Genomic DNA, 22995 nt, shown 5'->3' with positions numbered 1-22995 from the left:
GAGGCTGGGTCTAGTCATGTTATAGATGGTGGTGTAGATAAGGCTGGGTCTTGTCAGATTATAGATGGTGGTGTAGATGAGGCTGGGTCTAGTCAGATTATAGATGGTGGTGTAGATGAGGCTGGGTGAGGCTGGGTCCTAGTCAGATGGTGGTATAGATGAGGGTGGTGTAGATGAGGCTGGGTCGAGTCATGTTATAGATGGTGGTGTAGATGAGGCTGGGTCTAGTCATGTTATAGATGGTGGTGTAGATAAGGCTGGGTTAGTCAGATTATAGATGGTGGTGTAGATGAGGCTGGGTCTAGTCAGATTATAGATGGTGGTGTAGATGAGGCTGGGTCTAGTCAGGTTATAGATGGTGGTGTAGACGAGGCTGTGTCTAGTCATACTATAGATGGTGGTGTAGATAAGGCTGGGCCTAGTCAGATTATAGATGGTGGTGTAGATGAGGCTGGGTCTAGTCATACTATAGACGGTGGTGTAGATGAGGCTGGGTCGAGTCATGTTATAGATGGTGGTGTAGATGAGGCTGGGTCTAGTCATGTCATGGATGGTGGTGTAGATGAGGCTGGGTCTAGTCATGTAATGGATGGTGGTGTAGATGAGGCTGGGTCTAGTCATGTTATAGACGGTGGTGTAGATGAGGCTGGGTCTAGTCATGCTATAGATGGTGGTGTAGATGAGGCTGGGTCTAGTCATGTTATAGACGGTGGTGTAGATGAGGCTGGGTCTAGTCATACTATAGACGGTGGTGTAGATGAGGCTGGGTCGAGTCATGTTATAGATGGTGGTGTAGATGAGGCTGGGTCTAGTCATGTTATAGATGGTGGTGTAGATGAGGCTGGGTTGAGTCATGTTATAGCTGAGGCTGGGTCTAGTCATGCTATAGATGGTGGTGTAGATGAGGCTGGTTCTAGTCATGTTATAGATGGTGGTGTAGATAAGGCTGGGTCTAGTCAGATTATAGATGGTGGTGTAGATGAGGCTGGGTCTAGTCAGATTATAGATGGTGGTGTAGATGAGGCTGGGTCTAGTCATGCTATAGATGGTGGTGTAGATGAGGCTGGTTCTAGTCATGTTATAGATGGTGGTGTAGATAAGGCTGGGCCTAGTCAGATTATAGATGGTGGTGTAGATGATGCTGGGTCTAGTCATGCTATAGATGGTGGTGTAGATGAGGCTGGGTCGAGTCATGTTATAGATGGTGGTGCAGATGAGGCTGGGTCTAGTCATGTTATAGATGGTAGTGTAGATGAGGCTGGGTCTAGTCATACTATAGACGGTGGTGTAGATGAGGCTGGGTCGAGTCATGTTATAGATGGTGGTGTAGATGAGGCTGGGTCTAGTCATGTTATAGATGGTGGTGTAGATGAGGCTGGGTCTAGTCATGTTATAGATGGTGGTGTAGATCATGTTATAGATGGTGGTGTAGATGAGGCTGGGTCTAGTCATGTATAGATAGAGTTGAGTGAGGCTGGGTCTAGTCATGCTATAGATGGTGGTGTAGATGAGGCTGGTTCTAGTCATGTTATAGATGGTGGTGTAGATAAGGCTGGGTCTAGTCATACTATAGATGGTGGTGTAGATGAGGCTGGGTCTAGTCAGGTTATAGATGGTGTAGATGAGGCTGGGTCTAGTCATGTTACAGATGGTGGTGTAGATGAGGCTGGATCTTGTCATGTTATAGATGGTGGTGTAGATGAGGCTGGGTCTAGTCAGGTTATAGATGGTGGTGTAGATGAGGCTTTGTCTAGTCAGGTTATAGATGGAGGTGTAGATGAGGCTGGGTCTAGTCAGGTTATAGATGGTGTAGATGAGGCTGGGTCTAGTCAGGTTATAGATGGTGGTGTAGATGAGAAACCCAGCATAAAACCCCAAACAGCAAGCAATGCAGGTGTTGAAGCACGTTGGCTAGGAAAAACTCCCTAGAGGCCAAAACCTAGGAAGAAACCTAGAGAGGAACCAGGCTATGAGGGGTGGCCAGTCCTCTTCTGGCTGTGCCGGGTGGAGATTATAACAGAACATGGCTAAGATGTTCAAATGTTCATAAATGACCAGTATGGTCAAATAATAGGTCTGGGACAGGTAGCATGTCCGGTGAACAGGTCAGGATTCCATAGCCACAGGCAGAAAGGTTGAAACTGGAGCAGCAACACGGCCAACGGGACTGGGGACAGCCAGGAGTCATCATGCCAGGTAGTCCTGAGGCATGGACCTTCCTGAGCGGTATGACGGCTGCATGGTCCCATTGTGTTTATACTTGCGTACTATTGTTTGTACAGATGAACGTGGTACCTTCAGGCATTTGGAAATTGCATTTGATTTTCCCATGATGTCAAGCAAAGAGGCACTGAGTTTGAAGGTAGGCCTTGAAATTCATCCACAGGTACACCTCCAATTGACTCAGATGATGTCAATTAGCCTATCAGAAGCTTCTAAAGCCACGATATCATTTTCTTGCATTTTCCAAGCTGTTTAAAGGCACAGTCAACTTAGTGTTCATAAACTTCTGACCCACTGGAATTGTGATAGTGAAATAATCTGTCTGTAAACAATTGTTGGAAAAATTACTTGTGTCAGGAACAAATTAGTTGTCTTAACCGACTGTCACGAATATTACCGAAGCTGACTCCCCTTCTTGTTCGGGTGGCGCTCGGCGGTCGTCGTCGCCGGTCTACTAGCTGCCACCGATCCTTTGTTCTGTGTTCGTTTGGTTTTGTCTAATTGGTTTCACCTGTTTCTTGTTTGGTTGTTAGGGTGGGGTTATTTAAGTTCGTTCAGCCCGCTTCTGTTTGTGCGGGCTTGTTCGTCTGTATGTGTTAGAGTGGTTTGTGTTTGTATTTCGGGTTTCTCGCTGTCCTTTATTTTTTCACATTATTGTTTTCTATTTTTGTTCCTGTGATTTATTCTGGACATTAAAGCGTGTTTTTCCCGCATCCTTTTGCTCTCTGCGCCTGACTCCACACCTATTCACTCATTGAACGTTACACCGACTTTCCAAAACTATAGTTTGTTAAGATGAAATTTGGGGATTGGTTGAAAAACTAGTTTTATTGACTCCATGTAAACTTCCGACTTCAACTGTACATAGATTTTAGTTCCTTCAAAGTAGGCATTCTCTCAACCAGCTTCATGAGGGAGTCACCTGGAATGCTTTTCAGTGTTGAAGGAGTTCCATCATATGCTGAGCACTTGTTGATTGCTTTTCCTTCATTCTACGATCCAACTCATCCCAAACCATCTCAATTGGGTTGAGGTCGGGTGATTGTGGAGGCCAGGTCATCTGATGCAGCACTCCGGCGGCAGGTAGCCTAGTGGTTATAGCGTTGGGCCAGTAACCAAAAGGTTGCTGGATCGAAGCCCCGAGCTGACAAGGTAAACAAGTCTGCCGTTCTGCCCCTGAGCAAGGCAGCTAACCCACTGTTTCCTGAGCGCTGAAGACGTGGATGTCGATTAAGGCAGCCCACCGCACCTCTCTGATTCAGAGGGGTTGGGTTAATCTCGCATGTGTAGTATTTTCACGTTCGGATGAAATGCGTGCCCAAAGTAAACTGCTTGTTACTCAGGCCCAGAAGCTAGGATATGCATAGAATTGGTGAATTTGGATAGAAAAACACTCTAAATTTTCTAAAACTGTTAAAATGATGTGAGTATAACAGAACTGATATGGCAGGCGAAACCCAGAGGACAAACCATCAAAAAAAAAGACTTCCACTGTTTTCCAATGGCTTTCATGTTTATTATGAGGCGAAGTCCTCCCAGATTGCAGTTCCTATGGCTTCCACTAGATGTCAACAGTCTTTAGAAAGAGTTTCAGGTTGGTTTTTGGAAAAATGAGATAGAAGTTGTGGTTTTTCGAAGTGGCTCCCATTTTGGCTGTCATGTTTCCATGCACTTGGGTGAAAGCATGTTCTTTGTTATTTATCTCTGGTAATGAACATACTATTCTCCGTCTAAATGTTATTGTTTATTTATGTATTAGGGTACCTGAGGTTTGATTATAAACGTTGTTTGACTTGTTTGGATAAGTTTATTGGTAATGTTTGGGATTCATTTTGTATGGATTTTGAAGGATGGAAACCGGGTGGATTTTTGAATGAACCGCGGCAGCTAAACTGAGTTTTTATGGATATAAAGAAGGACGTTATCGAACAAAAGGACCATTTGTGATGTAACTGGGACCGGTTGGAGTGCCAACAGGAGGAAGATCTTCAAAGGTAAGGCATTTATTTTATCGCTATTTCTGACTTTCGTGTCGCACCTGCCTGGTTGAAAAAGGTTTTTCATGTTTTTGTATGCGGGGCGCTGTCCTCAGATAATCAAATGGTGTGCTCTCGCCGTAAAGCCTTTTTGAAATCTGTCACAGAAGCTGGCTTAACAAGAAGTTAAGCTTTATTTTGATGTATAATACTTGTATTTCCATGAATGTTAAATATTTATAGTTCTGTCATTTGAAATTCGCGCCCTGCAATTTCACCGGATGTTTCCAGATGGGACGCTACCGTCCATAAGAAGTTTTAACCAATCACAAGGCTCTTGGTCAAATAGCCCTTACACAGCCTGGAGGTGTGTTTTGGGTCATTATCCTGTTGAAAAACAAATGATAGTGGGACTAAGCGCAAACCAGATGGGATGGCATATCGCTGTGGTAGTCATGCTGGTTAAGTGTGCCTTGAATTCTAAATAAATTACAAACCGTGTCACCAGCAAAGCACCCCCACACATCACACCTCCTCCTCTATGCTTCACGGTGGGACCCACACATGCTGAGAGCCTACATTCACCTACTCTGCGTATTACAAAAACACGACAGTTGGAACCAAAAGTCTCAAATTTGGACTCATCAGACCAAAGGACAGATTTCCACCGGTCTAATGTCCATTGCTTGTGTTTCTTGGCCCAAACAAGTCTCTTCTTCTTATTGGTGTACTTTTGTAGCAAATCGACCAATGAAGGCCTGATTCACGCAGTCTCCTCTTAACAGTTGAAGTTGGAATGTGTGCGTTACTTGAACTATGAAGCATTTATTTGGGCTGCAAACTCTAATGAACTTATTCTCTGCAGCAGAGGTAACTCTGGGACTTCCTTTCCTGTTGTGGTCCTCATGAGAGCCAGTTCCATCATAGCGCTTGATGATTTCTGCGACTGCACCTGAAGAAACTTTCAAAGTTCTTGAAATGTTCTGGATTGACTGACCTTCATGTCGTAAAGTAATGATGGACTGTTATTTCTCTTTGCTTATTTGAGCTGTTCTTGCCATAATATGGACCTGGTCTTTTACCAAATAGGGCTATCTTCTGTAAACCATCCCTACCTTGTCACAACACAACTGATCGGCTCAAAAAGAAAATTCCACAAATTTACTTCTAACAAGGCACGCCTGCTATTTCAAATGCAATCCAGGTGACTACCGAATGAAGCTGGTTGAGAGAATGGCAAGAGTGTGCAAAGCTGTCATCAAGGCAAAGGGTGGCAACTTTGAAGAATCTCAAATATTTTGATTTGTTTAACACTTTTTTGGTTACTACATGATTCCATATGTGTTATTTCATAGTTTTGATATCGTCACTATTATTCTACAATGTAGAAAATATGAATAATAAGGAAAAACCCTGGAATGTGTGTGTCCAAACGTTTGACTGGTACTTTATGTTACGAATTCCAACGTTTTGATATCATTTTAATGATATGTTAAAGACCCAACTGAACGATTCAGAACATGAATAATCATATTTGTCTTGGTAAAATGTATTCTATAACATAAAGAAGTGAAATGATCACCAAAGTATGTTTTCACCCACTCGGGGCAGTCACACTTTAACAGGAAAATGCTTTTGTATGATATTTAGTGTGAAATGCACAACCGTTATAAATTACCTTTACAATTGAGAGGTGATCTGCTGCTGCCTGGTGGAGGCAGGAGGTACTACATCCAGCGCCTTATCACCAGTTTCAACTACATCACCATAGTTACATAGTTACATCACCATGGGAACATTAACAAAAACGTCACCATGGTTACATCCACATCGGGGTTGAAATCAGTATGACCAAAGGTGTGCAACGTTGAATTCAACAGAAACTGTTCTATACTGAACGACTAGATGAAAAATGTTGATTATGGTATAATTATATAATATCTACCCAGAGGTAGATTGTATGGTGTTTGTTGCACGAGTTTTGTGATTTCAAATGGTCACACCCATATTGATCAGTCCACACCCAGCAAAGGGGAGCAAAGTACCTCAAAGGCTGTTGAAGAACAGTACGCACCATTTTAGATAAACGTGTCGTTCAGTACAAATCAGCACGCAGCATAACAAAATAACTGAACGCACCCCTGGAACATTCAAACGTCCATATGAATAAATAGGTGTCGCTCTGATAGAAAGGTTAAACAAACATTTTATTAATTTGGACAGGCCTTTGTTTCTTTACATCATCATCATAATAATCAGGTGCTCTGCAGCCGCGTCACATGACAGACAAACTCACAGCTGTAAATTACAATAAAGAGCTCTGGACAGACAGAGTCACAGATTAACGGTTTCATCCCGAGTCGTTAGCAATCTGCAGTGATGGAGGAGACTTGATGACCAGGATCATTAGTAGAGAGGGTCCAATGGACCTCAAATCCCTTTCTATACCCAACTTCCAGACACATAGGGTGCCCCATAGAGCTAAAGTAGTATCTAATGGTGACGTCATTACCGGTAGGGAGCCTTCAGATGGACTAGACCCTACCTGGTCTCCGAGACCTTCAGATGGACTAGACCCTACCTGGTCTCCGAGACCTTCAGATGGACTAGACCCTACCTGGTCTCCGAGACCTTCAGATGGACTAGACCCTACCTGGTCTCCGAGACCTTCAGATGGACTAGACCCTACCTGGTCTCCCAGACGTTCAGACGGACAAGACCCTTATCGTTTAAAACCACAGGCGACATCTGCTCAAAACAAAATTGATGTAATTAAGCACGTGTTGTAATTACTAGGATTCTGTGGTTTCACAGGCAAAAGGGATTGCTTTTGATTGAAAATAAAACGCGTTCTGTCTTCCTAATGAACAAAACATACTTTATGGAAAAGAGATGTATGATACACCATGCTGCCTTGTTGACAAAATCACAGAGCTGCGTAGATTACTGTTGGATTCGTAGATTACTGTTGGATTTGTAGATTACTGTTGGATTTGAGAAGGGTGCTTCATTCGCAGTGAAAGAGGACCATAGGCTGGTGCCACGTGGCTTAGCATAATCAAATCCGCCCATTGATAAACAAACACTGGGAAGTGAAGCCACCTCAGGATGCCGGTAATGACGTCACCGCTGGATGCCGGTAATGACGTCGCCGCTGGATGCCGGTAATGACGTCGCCGCTGGATGCAGGTAATGACGTCGCCGCTGGATGCCGGTAATGACGTCACCACTGGATGCTGGTAATGACGTCACCAGTGAAGTCATCGCTAGATATGGGTATAATGGTGCTTTCCAGACAATTGGGAACTCAGGAATAAAAGGTCAAATCAGGGCGTCCGTGATCTTCAGGTCGGAAAGTCCAAGCTCCTGAAAGTTTACTGCTTGGAAATACGAGTTGAATGACCGTTCAAAAATGTTTCCCTAATTTCAAGTCCCCAGTTCTTTTAAACGTGGCAAGAAGCCTGATGAAACGAGGCGCGTTCCATAGCTAAGGCGAGGCAACAATCAGTGTTTGTGTCACGTCAAGGACTGTGTGATGGACTGTGTGATGGACTGTGTGATGGACTGTGTGATGGACTGTGTGATGGACTGTGTGATGGACTGTGTGATGGACTGTGTGATGGACTGTGTGATGGACTGTGTGATGGACTGTGTGATGGACTGTGTGATGGACTGTGTGATGGACTGTGTGATGGACTGTGTGATGGACTGTGTGATGGACTGTGTCATGGACTGACAAATTGCTATAACCTACACTACATGACCAAAAGTATGTGGACACCTGCTTGTCGAACATCTCAATCCAAAATCATGGGTATTTGCTGCTATAACAGCCTCCACTCTTCTGGGAAAGGCTTTCCACTAGATATTTTAACATTGCTGCAGGGGTCTTTCTTCCATTCAGCTACAAGAGAATTAGTGAGGTTGGGCACTGATGTTGGGCGATTAGGCTCGGCTCGCAGTCAGCGTTCCAATTCATCCCAACGGTGTTTGATCATGCTGAAAAAGTAAAGGGCCTTCCCCAAAACTGTTGCTACAAAGTTGGAAGCACAGAATCGTCTAGAATGTCATTGTATGCTGTAGCGTTGAGATTTCCCTTCAATGGAACTAAGGGGCCTAGCCCGGACCATGAAAAACAGCCCCAGACCATTATTCCTTCTCCAACAAACTTTAGTTGGCACTATGCATTCGGGCAGGTAGCGTTCTTCTGGCATCTGCCAAACCCAGCTTTGTTGATTGGACTGCCTGATGGTGAAGCGTGATTTATCACTCCAAAGAACGTGTTTCCACTGCTCCAGAGTCCAATGTCCCGTGACCTTTACACCACTCCAGCCGACGCTTGACATTGCACATGGTGATCTTAGGCTTGTGTGTGGCTGCTCTGCCATGGAAACCAATTCCATGAAGCTCCAGCCGAACAGTAATTGTGCTGATGTTGCTTCCAGAGGCAGTTTGGAACTCTGTAGTGAGTGTTGCAACCGAGGACAGAATTTTTACGCTCTATGTGCTTCAGCACTCGGCGGTCCCGTTCGGTGAGCTGATGTGGCCTACCACTTCACAGCTGAGCCGTTGTTGCTCCTAGACGTTTTCACTTCACATTAACAGCATTTACAGTTGACAGAGGCAGCTCTAGCAGGACACAAATTTGACGAACCGACTTGTTGGAAAGGTGGTATCCTATGATGGTGCCATGTTGAAAGTCACTGAGCCCTTCAGGAAGGCCATTCTACTGCCAGTGTTTGTCTATGGAGATTGCATGGCTGTGTGATCGACGTGTCAGCTACGGGTGTGGCTGAAATAGCCAAATCCACTCATTTAAAGGGGTGTCCACATACTTTTGTATATATAGTGTATGTGAGCTGATACTTAGAATACATATCCAGGCGTTAGATCTATCACGCTAAGGAATGATCCCAAATGGCACGCTATTCCCTGTATAGTGCACTCCTTTTGATTTGAGCCAAGCGCCCTGGTCGTGCACTATATAAGTGTAAGGAATAGGGTGCATTTGGGACACAAAAGGAGGAAGACTTGAAGCAAGAGAGATAACAGGGCCTAAAGTCAGACTTCTCCAGCAGGGGGCGTTTTTATATATTTGTCGCTCACCAAGAAAGGAGTTTTTGTATGGAGGTCAATGAGTGGCGAATTTCGTTAACATATTTAATGGCTTATTTCATCGAACAAGTTTTGAAATGATTAGGTCGTTACGAGTGTACTGATATAAGTAGGGCACATGGCATTCCAGCAACTTTGAGAAAAAAACCTTTATATCAGAGTTGTACCTGGTCTTCACTAGTTACCACAACCACAAAGTCATAAATAAGATGGCGCCAACAGACATGGTCACCCTGCTTCTAGCTCCTAGCCAACTTTACAGTACAGTTGTTTTTGTGTTATATCTTACATTATTTTCTCAGAAGGTTTCTTGTATTATTACCTACTGCCAAAAAATTACTTTTAGTTATTAGATCACTCACCCGCATTTCCATCACAAATAAGACTTCCCTGAAACATTACTTCCTAATGTTCAGTCCCTGGACAATAACTTAAGACGAGATCAGGGCTCTCCTTCCAGAGAGGCATCAGTAACATCATATTCCCCCTCAAGCTGAGACCATGACGGCTCAAGGAATTACACTGGAACGACACCATTCTGTATACTTTTGGTCCTTCTTTGGACACTGTTAACCAACCTCCAGACGAGCTTCAATACAACACTCCTTCCGTGGCCTCCAACTGCTTTTAAATGCAAGTAAAACTAAAAGCTCTCCCGTCTAGCATCACTACTCTGGACGGTTCTGACTTAGAATATGTGGACAAGTACAAATACCTAGGTGTCTGGTTAGACTGTAAACTCTCCTTCCAGACTCATATTAAGCATCTCCAATCCAAAATTAAATCTAGAATCTGCTTCCTATTTCGTAAACAAAGCATCCTTCACTCATGCTGCCAAACATACCCTGGTAAAACTGACCATCCAACCGATCCTTGACTTTGGCAATGTCATCTATAAAATAGCCTCCAACAAATTGGATGCAGTCTATCACAATGTCATCTGTTTTGTCACCAAAGCCCCATATACTACCCACCACCGTGATCTGTATGCTCTCGTTGGCTGGCCTTCGCTTCATATTCGTCACCAAACCCACTGGCTTCAGGTCATCTATAAGTCTTTGCTAGGTAAAGAGTCCACCTTATCTCAGCTCACTGGTCACCATAGCAGCACCCACCCGTAGCACGCGCTCCAACAGATATATATCTCACTGGTCACTCCAAAAGCCAATTCTGCCTTTGGCCGCCTCTCCTTCCAGTTCTCTGCTGCCTCATATCTCCCTCACTAACTATAGACATCAGCTGTCGGAGCAGCTTACAGATCATTGCACCTGTACATAGCCCAACTGTAAATTGCTCACCCAACTACCTCATCCCCATATTATTTATTTTTTTGCTCCTTTGCACCCCAGTATCTCTACTTGCACATTCATCTTCTGCTCATCTCTATCACTCAAGGGGGTTTAATTGCTAAATTGTAATTATTTCGCCACTATGGGCTATTTATTTCCTTGCCTCATTTATCCTACCTCATTTGCACACACTGTATATAGACTTACTATTGTGTTATTGACTGTATGTTTATTTATTCCATCTGTTGTTGTTTGTGTTGCGCTGCTTTGCTTTATCTTGGCCAGGTCGCAGTTGTAAATGAGAACTTGTTCTCAACTGTCCTACCTGGTTAAATTAAGGTGAAATAAAAATAAATAAAATAAACACTGGACTTTGTACAAACTGGAAATTGCATATCCCGAGGCTGCCTTTATTGTAGCTTCAATAAAGCGAATCTGAGGAAAATGCCACTGAAGTTTTATCAAAACATCACCTGCGCTACTCGCTAATCAAGAATTCTCGACCATTGCTACTCTCCCTCCCAGGACGGTTGCAAGTCCCTCCCACGCCCTGCCTTTGGCAAATCAGATCACGCCTCCCTTCTGCTCCTCCCTTCCTATAGGTAGAAACTTAAACAGGAAGTACCTGTACCTGATTGCGATTGGTCAGACCAATGTCGAACAATCTAACAACGTTGACGTATACACTTGGTGACTGGGTTCAATGACGTATAAACTGACTTGCTGACTGGGTTCACCAGGAAGTGCATAGAGGTTACCACTGTTACGATTAGAACTTATCCAAAACAAATAACCGTGGAGACGGCAGCATTCGCACAAAACTGAAAACATATGTGATAGGGTCTCCAGCCATGTCGGTCACTGACACCTTACTCCCGGACAAGCTAAACACCTGCTCCCTCTTCAAGGAAAACACAGTGCCGTTGATGTGGGCCACCGAGGAGTATGAGCTCTCTTTCTCCGTGTCAGACATGGCATTTAACCCTCTTAAGGCTGCTGGCCCAGATGGCCGTATCCTCAAAGCATGTTCAGACTAGCTGGCTGGAGTGCTTACGGACATGTTCAATCTCTCCCTATTCCAGTCTGATGTCCCCACTTGCTTCAAGGTGTCCACCATTGTTCCGGTACCAAAGAAAGTGAAGGAAAATGAACTAAATGACTATTGCCCCATAGCACTCACTTCTGTCATCATAAAATGCTTTGAGAGGCTAGTTAAGGATCATATCAACTCCACCTTACCAAACACCGTAGAGCCACAGGTAGCCTAGTGATTAGAGCATTGGGCCAGTAACTGAAAGGTTGCTAAATGGAATCCCCGAGCTGACAAGGTAAAAATCTGTTGTTCTGCCCTTGAACAAGGCACTGTTCCCCGGTAGGCCGTCATTGTAAATAAGAAATTGTTCTTAACTGACTTGCCTAGTTAAATAATAAAAACAGATCCACGGATGACATAATCACCATTGGCACTGCCCTATCCCATCTGGACAAGAGGAATAACTGTCAGAATGCTGTTCATGGACTACAGCTCAGCCGTTAACGCCATAGTGCCCTTCAAGCATTAATCACTGGACACTTCAATAATGTTTACATGTTTTACCCACTGCATATGTATATACTGCATTCTAGTCATAGCCCATCGTTTTTAACTACTGCTGTACACACCTTCTCTACTCACATATACTGTCCATAACATCTACACACACCATTATATACATACATATACAGTACCAGTCACAAGTTTGGACACACCTACTCATTCCAGGGTTTTTCTATATTTGTAAAATGTTCTACTCTGTAGAATAATAGTAAAGACATCAAAAATATGAAATAACACATATGGAATCATGTAGTTAACAAAAAAAAGTTAAACAAATCAAAATATATTTTATATTTGAGATTCTTCAAACAGCCACCCTTTGCCTTGATGACCGCTTTGCACACTTTTAGCATCTCTCAACCAGCTTCATGATGTAGTCACCTGGAATGCATTTTAAATGACAGGTGTGCCTTGTTAAAAAGTTAACTTGTGGAATTTCTTTCCTTCGTAATGCATTTGAGCCGATCAGTTGTGTTGTGACAAGGTATGGGTGGTATACAGAAGATGGTCTTTTACCAATTAGGGCTAAGTCCATATTATGGCAAGAACACCTCAAATACGCAAAGAGAAACGACAGTCCATCATTACTTTAAGACATGAAGGTAAGTCAATACGGAAAATGTCAAGAACTTTGAAAGTTTCTTCAAGTACAGTTACAAAAACAATCTAGCGCTATGATGAAACTGTCCCTCATGAGGACCGTCACAGGAAAGGAAGACCCAGAGTTACCCCTGCTGCAGGAAGACCCAGAGTTACCCCTGCTGCAGGAAGACCCAGAGTTACCCCTGCTGCAGGAAGACCCAGAGTTACCCCTGCTGCAGGAAGACCCAGAGTTACCCCTGCTGCAGGAAGACCCAGAGTTACCCTGCTGCAGGAAGACCCAGAGTTACCCCTGCTGCAGGAAGACCCAGAGTTACACCTGCTGCAGGAAGACCCAGAGTTACCTCTGCTGCAGGAAGACCCAGAGTTACCCCTGCTGCAGGAAGACCCAGAGTTACCTCTGCTGCAGGAAGACCCAGAGTTACCCCTGCAGGAAGACCCAGAGTTACCTCTGCTGCAGGAAGACCCAGAGTTACCTCTGCTGCAGGAAGACCCCTCTGCTGCAGGAAGACCCAGAGTTACCTCTGCTGCAGGAAGACCCAGAGTTACCTCTGCTGCAGGAAGACCCAGAGTTACCTCTGCTGCAGGAAGACCCAGAGTTACCTCTGCTGCAGGAAGACCCAGAGTTACCTCTGCTGCAGGAAGACCCAGAGTTACCCCTGCTGCAGGAAGACTCAGAGTTACACCTGCTGCAGGAAGACCCAGAGTTCCCTCTGCTGCAGGAAGACCCAGAGTTACCTCTGCTGCAGGAAGACCCAGAGTTACCTCTGCTGCAGGAAGACCCAGAGTTACCTCTGCTGCAGGAAGACCCAGAGTTACCTCTGCTGCAGGAAGACCCAGAGTTACCTCTGCTGCAGGAAGACCCAGAGTTACCTCTGCTGCAGGAAGACCCAGAGTTACCTCTGCTGCAGGAAGACCCAGAGTTACCTCTGCTGCAGGAAGACCCAGAGTTACCTCTGCTGCAGGAAGACCCAGAGTTACCTCTGCTGCAGGAAGACCCAGAGTTACCTCTGCTGCAGGAAGACCCAGAGTTACCTCTGCTGCAGGAAGACCCAGAGTTACCTCTGCTGCAGGAAGACCCAGAGTTACCTCTGCTGCAGGAAGACCCAGAGTTACCTCTGCTGCAGAGAATAAGTTCATTTGGGCGGATACCTCAGATTGCAGTCCAAAGAAATGCTTCACAGAGTTCAAGTAACAGACATCTCAACATCAACTGTTCAGAGGAGATTGTGTGAATCAGGCCTTCATGGTCAAATTGCTGCAAATAAACCACTACTAAAGGACACCAATAAGAAGAGGAGACTTGCTTGGGCCAAGAAACACGAGCAATGGATATTACACCAGTGGAAATCTGTCCTTTGGTCTGATGAGTCCAAATTTGAGATTTCTGGTTCCAACCGCCGTGTCTTTGTGAGACGCAGAGTAGGTGAACGGATGATCTCCGCATGTGTGAATCCCACCATGAAGCATGTAGGTGGTGGTGTGATGGTGCTTTGCTGGTGACACTGTCAGTGATTTATTTAGAATTCAAGGTACACTTAATTAACCAGCATGGCTACTACAGCGATACGCCATCCCATCTGGTTTAGACTTAGTGGGACTATCATTTATTTTTAACAGGACAATGACCCAACACACCTCCAGGCTGTGTAAGGACTATTTGACCAAGGAGAGCGATGGAGTGCTGCATCAGATGACCTGGCCTCCACAATCACCCGACCTCAACCCAACTGAAATGAAGGGTGAAGGAAATGCAGTCAACAAGTGCTCAGTATATGTGGGAACTCCAGCAAGACTGTTGGAAAAGCATTCCAGGTGAAGCTGGTTGAGAGAATGCCAAGAGTGTGCAAAGCTGTCCAGGCAAAGGGTGGCTACTTTGAAGAATCTAAAATCTATTTTTGTTTAACAGTTTTTTGGTTACTACATGACTGCATGTGTTATTTCATAGTTTAAGTCTTCACTATTATTCTACAATGTAGAAATAAAGAAAAAGTGTCCAAACTTGACTGGTACTGTATATATTGTACATACTGTATATATTCCGGATATTGCTCCTTCAAATATTTTTATTTTTATTCATTCCTTTTAATATTTTGGATTTGTGTGTATTGTTTTGTATTGCATTGCTAGTAACATAAGCATTTCCCTGCACCTGCAATAACATCTGCAAAATGTGTAAGCAATGAGCAGTAACATTTTACTTGATAAAACCGCCTATTTAAAAATAGTCTGTTCTTAAAATGTGATTTTAAACCTAACCTTAGGCCTAACCTTAACTTTAAACTAAAAATCGAAAAACAATATACCAAATTTTGACTTTGTGGCTGTGGTATCCGTTGTGACTGTTCTTTACACCCATGTCTGCCCTCTCCTCCCGACTGCCTTTTTTGAAAGACATTTCTTTTCATTGCAGCCACTAGATTATCCGGTCAATATAACGGGGCAAACAGACAGACGTTGGTCCAACAGAAGGAACAGACAGACAGTGTTACAGGTGTATACCAGGTGTTACAGTAATACAGGTGTGACAGTACAGACAGTGACAGGTATATCTCATGGGGTTGTGGTCATGGCAGCCTGTTCCCTCAGAGTGAGTCGCTCCGCTGGCGGTTTTCAGACACACTCTTCATTCAAGCGCTGCTGCTACCAACACACACGCACACACACACACACCCCAGCTATGAGAGATTAACAGAGAGGAAATCAAATGAAAAATAATTCCAAAAAAAAGAACTCGAGCACGAATCGGCCTGTTGCCACGACGACACCTCAGGTGTGGGAGGATTCTGGAGGTCAGAGTTCAGACTACAGAGGTCACTACAGTTCAGGGGTCATCCTGGGGTCAGCGCTGAGCGAGGTCCATGATTGGGTGTTTCCACCCTCTGTCTCGCCCCCCAAAGGGCCCTGATTGGTCAGAACTGTCCTCACAGTTAAATCAGACTACCAACTGTCATCACCAAGCATGTGTGTAGTGCGCACGTGTGTGAAAGCATGTTTCACACACACCTCAGCTGAATTAGCGAAGTATTTTTAGATCATAATAATATTCTCTTTGTTCAGTTCTTTCTCTAAATTAAAAAAACAAAACCCCATTTTAATAATCATGTTGCCATATAAAGACAGACAGTTTCACTTCCCCTCAACACTCCAATCAGAAGACACAGCTGAGACTCCGCCTTCATACCCTTGATAGAACCATTACACACCAACTGACGGGGTGGGTCAGACCTGTCTGTCAAACTAGATGTCAGGGGTGGGTCAGACCTGTCTGTCAAACTAGAGGTCAGGGGTGGGTCAGACCTGTCTGTCAAACTAACTAACTGAAATGACATTTCCCAAAGGCAATAACATACTGAACATTCATAAGTGTGTGTGTGTGTTTAAACCGTTTAACAGTAAAGTAACAACTGTGGCATTTGTGTAACTGTGTCTAAGTATGTCTGTAAGCGATGTGTTTGGGTGTAAGCAGTGTGTGTGTGGTCTGGGCTCCTGTCCTCCCGGCTGAAGAATATTTCCGTAGGAAACAACATCTCATTGGCTCATCAGCTCAACCTATCAGCAGCCAAGGAACCAAGAGCCCTGGGATGCCGCCCCCAAAGTTCTGAGGGCCGCCCCCAAACTGACACTGCGCGGGAAGGGGGGTGTGTGTGTGTGCCAGGGCGGAGGGTCAGAGATCAGATGGGTGGTAGAATCCTCGTGGGGGGAGTGGTGTGTTTCCATGGTAATGAGAGTGAAGTGTCGGTTGGCTGCAGAGGGAGGTGGGAGGGTCTAAACCTCTGCTCCCTGCAAGCCGATTCGCCCCTGGTCCTGTCAGTCAGTGCTGGGCTTCATCAGAGAGAAGGCAAAGATGTTGAAGTGATCGCTGAGCTGGTTCACCTGGAGAAAGAGGAGAGAGGGAGGAGGTGGAGGAGAGGATGGAGAGAGCGTATCATTTAACTTACAATGGCTAAATCTCAAACCAAGCATTTGGCCATTTATCGATTGGTCACTGTGAGCTGATGTGATCAAGTCTGCCACTGTGGGCAAAATGAAAATTCAGATGTCCTTTGTTTCCTGGGTAACCATGTAACTCTGAAGCTAGCTGTGCTATGTTGCTAACTAGGTAGGTAGAGACTTGGTGAGTCCTTGCTAATATCTAGCTAGATGGCCATGCTAGCAAGATGTTGAAGAATTTAATTAGATCTCACCACGATGTAACTACCGTTACCCCATACTGCCAGTACCAGCTAGCCACATTTTCAGATTACTAGCTAGCTAACTGGTTAGCATCATCATTCACTAGTATAACAAATAGGCTAGCTAGCTAAATTCTCACCTTGCTTGCCATGACATCAGCTACTAGCAAGCTAATCAAGCAACCTTGCTAGCTAGGATGCAGCTAGTAAGCTTTCAGTAATGTGTCAAAATACCTGCTAGCTAGCGTTAGAAGGCAATTGAGCTTCAGCCGGTATTTAAAAAAAGGCAGAGGCGGAAGGCTACTGTGTAATAGTGAAAGGGGAGATGTGTTGTGTTGGGAAACAGCTTTTTTCACCCGACTTGTCCAATTTATCACCTTTAATAAGTTTAATAAAACACCTTAAAGAGTTTATATAATGTGTCATTTAATTTACATTTAATTTGACCTTTATTTAACTAGGCATGTCAGTTAAGAACAAATTCTTATTTTCAATGACGGCCTAGGAACAGTGGGTTAACTGCCTGTTCAGGGGCAGAACGACAGATTTGTACCTTGTCAGCTCAGGGGTTTGAACTTGCAACCTTCCAGTTACTAGTCCAACGCTCTAACCACTAGGCTACCTGCCTATTTGATTTGTGTCAAATTTGAATGGGGTTTTTAGGGCGGCGCTAAAGTTCAGAAGTAAACAGCGGCTGTCGCGGCTTTTGAGAGGCATGATGGCTGGCAGTGATGACGATACAAATGAATGCATTATGTTGTACAACTGACTAGGTACCTCCCCTTACCCTATCCCCTGTCCCTGTCTTCTTTTAAATCTGCGAGAGAAGCGCTACACCTGGTGGAGAGAGGCTGTATGACACAACGTGTTACGTCGCGATACGTCTAAATGTATCGTACAGCGTCAGAGGGGTCAGTTTTTTTTACTTTTCTAAAATATGATTGGTCCATTGCTATGCAAATCAATGCTTGAATAGAAATTTAGTTCACACCCCGGATTTTGCTACAGTCACATTAGTTTTCATTACAGCCTGGATTATTACCAGAGCGACAGCGCCGTAACGACAGCGCCGTAACGACAGAGCGACAGCGCCGTAACAATGAAGTTTGCCAAGGAGAATGAAAACTAGCATAGTTCAGCTAGTCAGCTAGTTTCCCTGGAAAAATACAAGCTCGGGCCTAGTGCAAATGTGTGCCAGCTGGGTGCACATGCAAACTATGCTAATTCAGGGGACAGATTGTTGTTCTTATGCCCTGATATCAGGAGCTGGCAGCAAAAAGTTTACATTAAACAATTCAGAGACTGAAACAAATGTATCAGATTACATATTTATGGAGAGCAAATCGACATACAATCCCAAAATCAGCTGTAACTGGCAATATCAAAATAAAGCCTAAAACGATGTTTGAGTGAACCCTGAATACAGAAAATGTCTGGTGAACTTCAGGACACAGTAGACAAACAGAGCAACAGGGAGCAGAAAGCACACACACCATTTAGTTGGTGTTTGTTTTAGCTCTGGAAGAGATAGTTACCTACAGTGATTAAAGCGAGGTACAGTGTTTTCTGTGATTTATCTTCATTATTAGAATTGTTTTGGGAAAATGTGGCTGGTAATATTAGAGCCCCCACAGCTGGTCGACACATTTTATTTCCCACCCTGCTCACCAGTGACACTGTAGCGTGTGTGTACTCACCAGTGACACTGTAGCGTGTGTACTCACCAGTGACACTGTAGCGTGTGTGTACTCACCAGTGACACTGTAGCGTGTGTGTACTCACCAGTGACACTGTAGCGTGTGTGTACTCACCAGTGACACTGTAGCGTGTGTGTACTCACCAGTGACACTGTAGCGTGTGTGTACTCACCAGTGACACTGTAGCGTGTGTACTCACCAGTGACACTGTAGCGTGTGTGTGTGTGTACTCACCACTGACACTCCGTAGTGTATGTGTGTGAGTATGACGATGGCCGTCCACACGTAGATCAACAGCGTCTCATTAGCAACCAGCCCTGTAACCGCCAACAACACCACCGTCGCCATGGGAACCAACAGCCAGCTCAGCGGTTGGCAACGGGTGTTACTCATCTGGCACACGATCAGCTTACACTGCAGACACACACAGACTTAGCAGTTATGTAGTTCATATCTTTATTTGTGGAGAGCAGGGAACTTTAATGGGGGCCACAAAAATCTAAGCTCATCATGAGGGGCTGCTGTGGCTCGTAGGGCTGCGTAGCCACACGTGCAGTCAGAGCCACATTTTGCATAGGGTGGTGAGAAATGCTGCAGTTTTTAATAAGACATCTGACAGAGTGACAATAAAATCAATGGGGGCCACCTGGTCAGTAATTCAACCATGATTACTACTAATTAAAGATAGCTGGCAGCTAGACTTAACTTAATCATTTATTTATTTATTTACTTTATCATTTATTTATTTATTTACTTTATCATTTATTTTAAATGTAGCTGTCAGTGACTGACATAAGAGAAACTGCTGATGAACAAGCACATTCCAAAATCGAACCTTGTGTAATTCTACTATTCTAACTCAAGGTCCCAGGGCCCGTAAGACAGGAGAGGGCCCGTAAGACAGGAGACGGCCCGTAAGACAGGAGAGGGCCCGTAGACAGGAGAGGGCCCGTAGACAGGAGAGGGCCTGGTGCAGTGTGTGTGTGGTGTGTGTAGTTAGAGCTGGTGCATGCGTGTGACTCACTGTGACATTAGCGAAGGCTGTCCCCACCATGAGGTAGAAGACTCTGGGCTGCTGCTGGAGGATGCCGGATGGAGAGAAAATCACCCAGACAGAGGAGAGGAGGCAGAGGAGGACAGGAGAGAGGAAGGGGAGGAAGGCCTCGTAGATACTGCTGTGTTTCAGAGTGTTATTACGAGACGCCCTGAGAGAGAGAGGGGGAGATAAAAGAGAGGGTTACCTCTAAAGCCCTGTCATGATCAAGTAAGTTGTTAGTTTAGTTTACTAGGATACTATTAATCTAAACTAACAGCTAATGGGGGTCCTAGTAAACTACACTAACCACAGCTAATGGGGGTCCTAGTAAACTACACTAACCACAGCTAACAGGGGTTACTAGTAAACTACACTAACCACAGCTAATGGGGGTCCTAGTAAACTACACTAACCACAGCTAACAGGGGTTACTAGTAAACTACACTAACCACAGCTAACAGGGGTTACTAGTAAACTACACTAACCACAGCTAATGGGGGTCCTAGTAAACTACACTAACCACAGCTAACAGGGGTTACTAGTAAACTAAACTAACCACAGCTAACAGGGGTTACTAGTAAACTACACTAACCACAGCTAACGGGGGTTACTAGTAAACTAAACTAACCACAGCTAACGGGGGTTACTAGGAAACTGAACTAACCACAGCTAACAGGATTACTAGTAAACTACACTAACCACAGCTAACGGGGTTAATAGTAAACTAAACCAACCACAGCTAACAAGGTTACTAGTAAACTAACCACAGCTAACAGGGGTTACTAGTAAACTAACCAAATCTAACAAGGTTACTAGTAAACTAACCACAGCTAACGGGGGATCCTAGTAAACTACACTACCAGCTAACGGGGGATCCTAGTAAACTACACTAACAGCTAACGGGAGATCCTAGTAAATTAACAGCTAACGGGGATCCAAGTAAACTAAACTAACAGCTAACGGGAAATCCTAGTAAACTAAACTAACGGGAAATCCTAGTAAACTAAACTAACAGCTAACGAGGAATCCTATTAATCTAAACTAACAGCTAACGGGGGATCCAAGTAAACTAAACTAACAACAGCCAATGGGGATTCTAGTAAACTAAACTAGCATCAGCTAATGGGAGATCCTAGTAAACTAAACTAACAGCTAACGAGGGATCCTATTAATCTAAACTAACAGCTAATGGGGATCCTAGGTAACTAAACTAACAGCTAACGGGGGATCCTAGTAAACTAAACTAACGGGAAATCCTAGTAAACTAACAGCTAACGGGGGATCCGAGTAAACTAAACTAACATCAGCTAATGGGGGATTCTAGCGAACAAAACTAACATCAGCTAATGGGGATCTAGGCAAACTAAACTAACATTAGCTAATGGGGATCCTAGCAAACTAAACTAACATCAACTAATGGGGATCCTAGTAAACTAAACTAACATCAGCTAATGGGGGATTCTAGTGAACTAAACTAAGAAAAGCTGATGGAGGATCCAAGTGAGAGTTAAATTAGGTTGCTAGGTTAACGCACTGCAGCTAAACCAACTTGACATGTTGAGTCTGAAGGAGATTTACAGAGTCTGAAGGAGATTTAAGTTTACATGTTGAGTCTGTGAAGGAAAAATGACTATAACAGTTAGTAAGCTAAGAGCTGTAACTTACTTGAAGACGTTGTAGAGGCTCATGGGAAGGGTCACAGTGAACGAACAACCTGGTGGTGACACCACGAACAACCAATCAGAACACAACATCAATTTACATAACATCAGAACCAATCACACTGCACGGTGCACGAAACTGTCCAATCCCAGCTCAGAAAACAGTAATCTGACCAACGGGAGCTCACCGAGGATCATGAAAGTGAAGAGGTCTCGGTAGTGGAAGTTCCACCAGATTGGTTCATACCACGTCTCCACGCCAACCATCGCTGTGAAGATGTACACTATAGAGATGGTCTGAGAGAGAGAGTCAGAGAGAGAGAGAAAGAGAGATGAGAGAACAGAGAGAGAAGTGCAAGAGAGGGAGATGAGCGAGAGAAAGAGAGATGAGACAGAGAGAGACAGAGAGAGACAGAGAGAGACAGAGAGAGAGCAGAGAGAGAAACAGATGAGAGAGAGGTCATGATCAGATGATCTCCTGCATTTTTCAGCATGTTCTTAAAAAAATAGATTAAGTTAGATAAACTTTGATTTTTTTGTCAAGAACATATACATGATACTACCCTCCACAACATAACCTTCACTATGTCACCAGGACATATACAGGATACTACCCTCTACAACACTATGTCACCAGGACATATACAGGATACTACCCTCTACAACATAACCTTCACTATGTCACCAGGACATATACAGGATACTACCCTCCACAACATAACCTTCACTATGTCACCAGGGCATATCCAGGATACTACCCTCCACAACATAACCTTCACTATGTCACCAGGACATATACGGGATACTACCTTCTACAACACTATGTCACCAGGACATATACAGGATACTACCCTCTACAACACTATGTCACCAGGACATATACAGGATACTACCCTCTACAACATAACCTTCACTATGTCACCAGGACATATACAGGATACTACCCTCTACAACACTATGTCACCAGGACATATACAGGATACTACCCTCCACTATGTCACCAGGACATATACAGGATACTACCCTCCACAACATAACCTCCACTCCAAATCAAAACTCAAAACCCACAACCTGATTTTGGAGGGAATTACGGAATCAACTGGAAGGCTTACAGCTACCAAAGATGTTTATTCCAAAGCTATACAGGAAACACTCTGGAAAACATCAGAAGCCTGAAAACTCCATCCAACCTGGAACCTGTTCAGAGGTAATTAAAATATAGTACCCTGTGTATGTAAAGAATGATAAGGCAAGAAAATATCATAAAATGAAGCTCCTTATGGAAAAACAAGAGACACTTTTTGCTGACTATTATAAAAATGGGAGCATCAGCAACCTCATCTTCCACACAAACCATCCCCTGGCAGGGCACAGTGCTATATTAGCACACTACCCCATTGTTAAGAGCGGGGGGGTTAACTAGGGGTGGAAACTCAGGATACTAGACAACGAGGACTCTGTGTCAGCAAATATAAATCTCTATAAGTCTGGAACAGTAATGGTACAGGGTAACCCCAAACAGTTTCAGCTGGACTTTCACCTAATCAAAGAATTAGCTCAGCAGGAGAAGCTCTCCCTTGAGATAGATACCCCCCACCCCGAGTGGGTCAGACCAGACGTCTTCAT

General features: G+C 44.2%; 1 protein-coding gene and 1 long non-coding RNA gene across 3 annotated transcripts in view; both read right to left on the bottom strand.

Moving 5' to 3' along the window:
• Positions 1-6387: 6387 nt before the first annotated feature.
• LOC112239294 lies at positions 6388-8742 on the bottom strand. The gene is made up of 2 exons (XR_002951792.2): positions 6759-8742; positions 6388-6722 (listed from the first exon to the last, which is right to left on the bottom strand). It is a non-coding gene; the product is annotated as an uncharacterized LOC112239294 (long non-coding RNA).
• Positions 8743-15035: 6293 nt separating this feature from the next.
• The window catches only part of selenoi (selenoprotein I), a 45632-nt gene continuing 37672 nt past the window's right edge, over positions 15036-22995 (bottom strand). For both annotated transcript variants that reach the window (XM_042321309.1, XM_042321308.1), the window contains 5 exons: positions 21558-21666; positions 21374-21422; positions 19697-19877; positions 18907-19086; positions 15036-16676 (listed from right to left, as the gene is read on the bottom strand). In XM_042321309.1, coding sequence (XP_042177243.1) covers positions 16569-16676; positions 18907-19086; positions 19697-19877; positions 21374-21422; positions 21558-21666 — 627 coding nt within the window. In that variant the 3' untranslated portion in view covers positions 15036-16568. The remainder of the gene's footprint in view (positions 16677-18906; positions 19087-19696; positions 19878-21373; positions 21423-21557; positions 21667-22995) is intronic.

Source organism: Oncorhynchus tshawytscha, linkage group LG05 (assembly GCF_018296145.1).
Source record: "Oncorhynchus tshawytscha isolate Ot180627B linkage group LG05, Otsh_v2.0, whole genome shotgun sequence".
In the NCBI taxonomy this organism is placed as follows: domain Eukaryota; kingdom Metazoa; phylum Chordata; class Actinopteri; order Salmoniformes; family Salmonidae; genus Oncorhynchus; species Oncorhynchus tshawytscha.
Note: the sequence above shows the minus strand (reverse complement) of the source record. Positions and strands in the feature narration are given on the sequence as shown.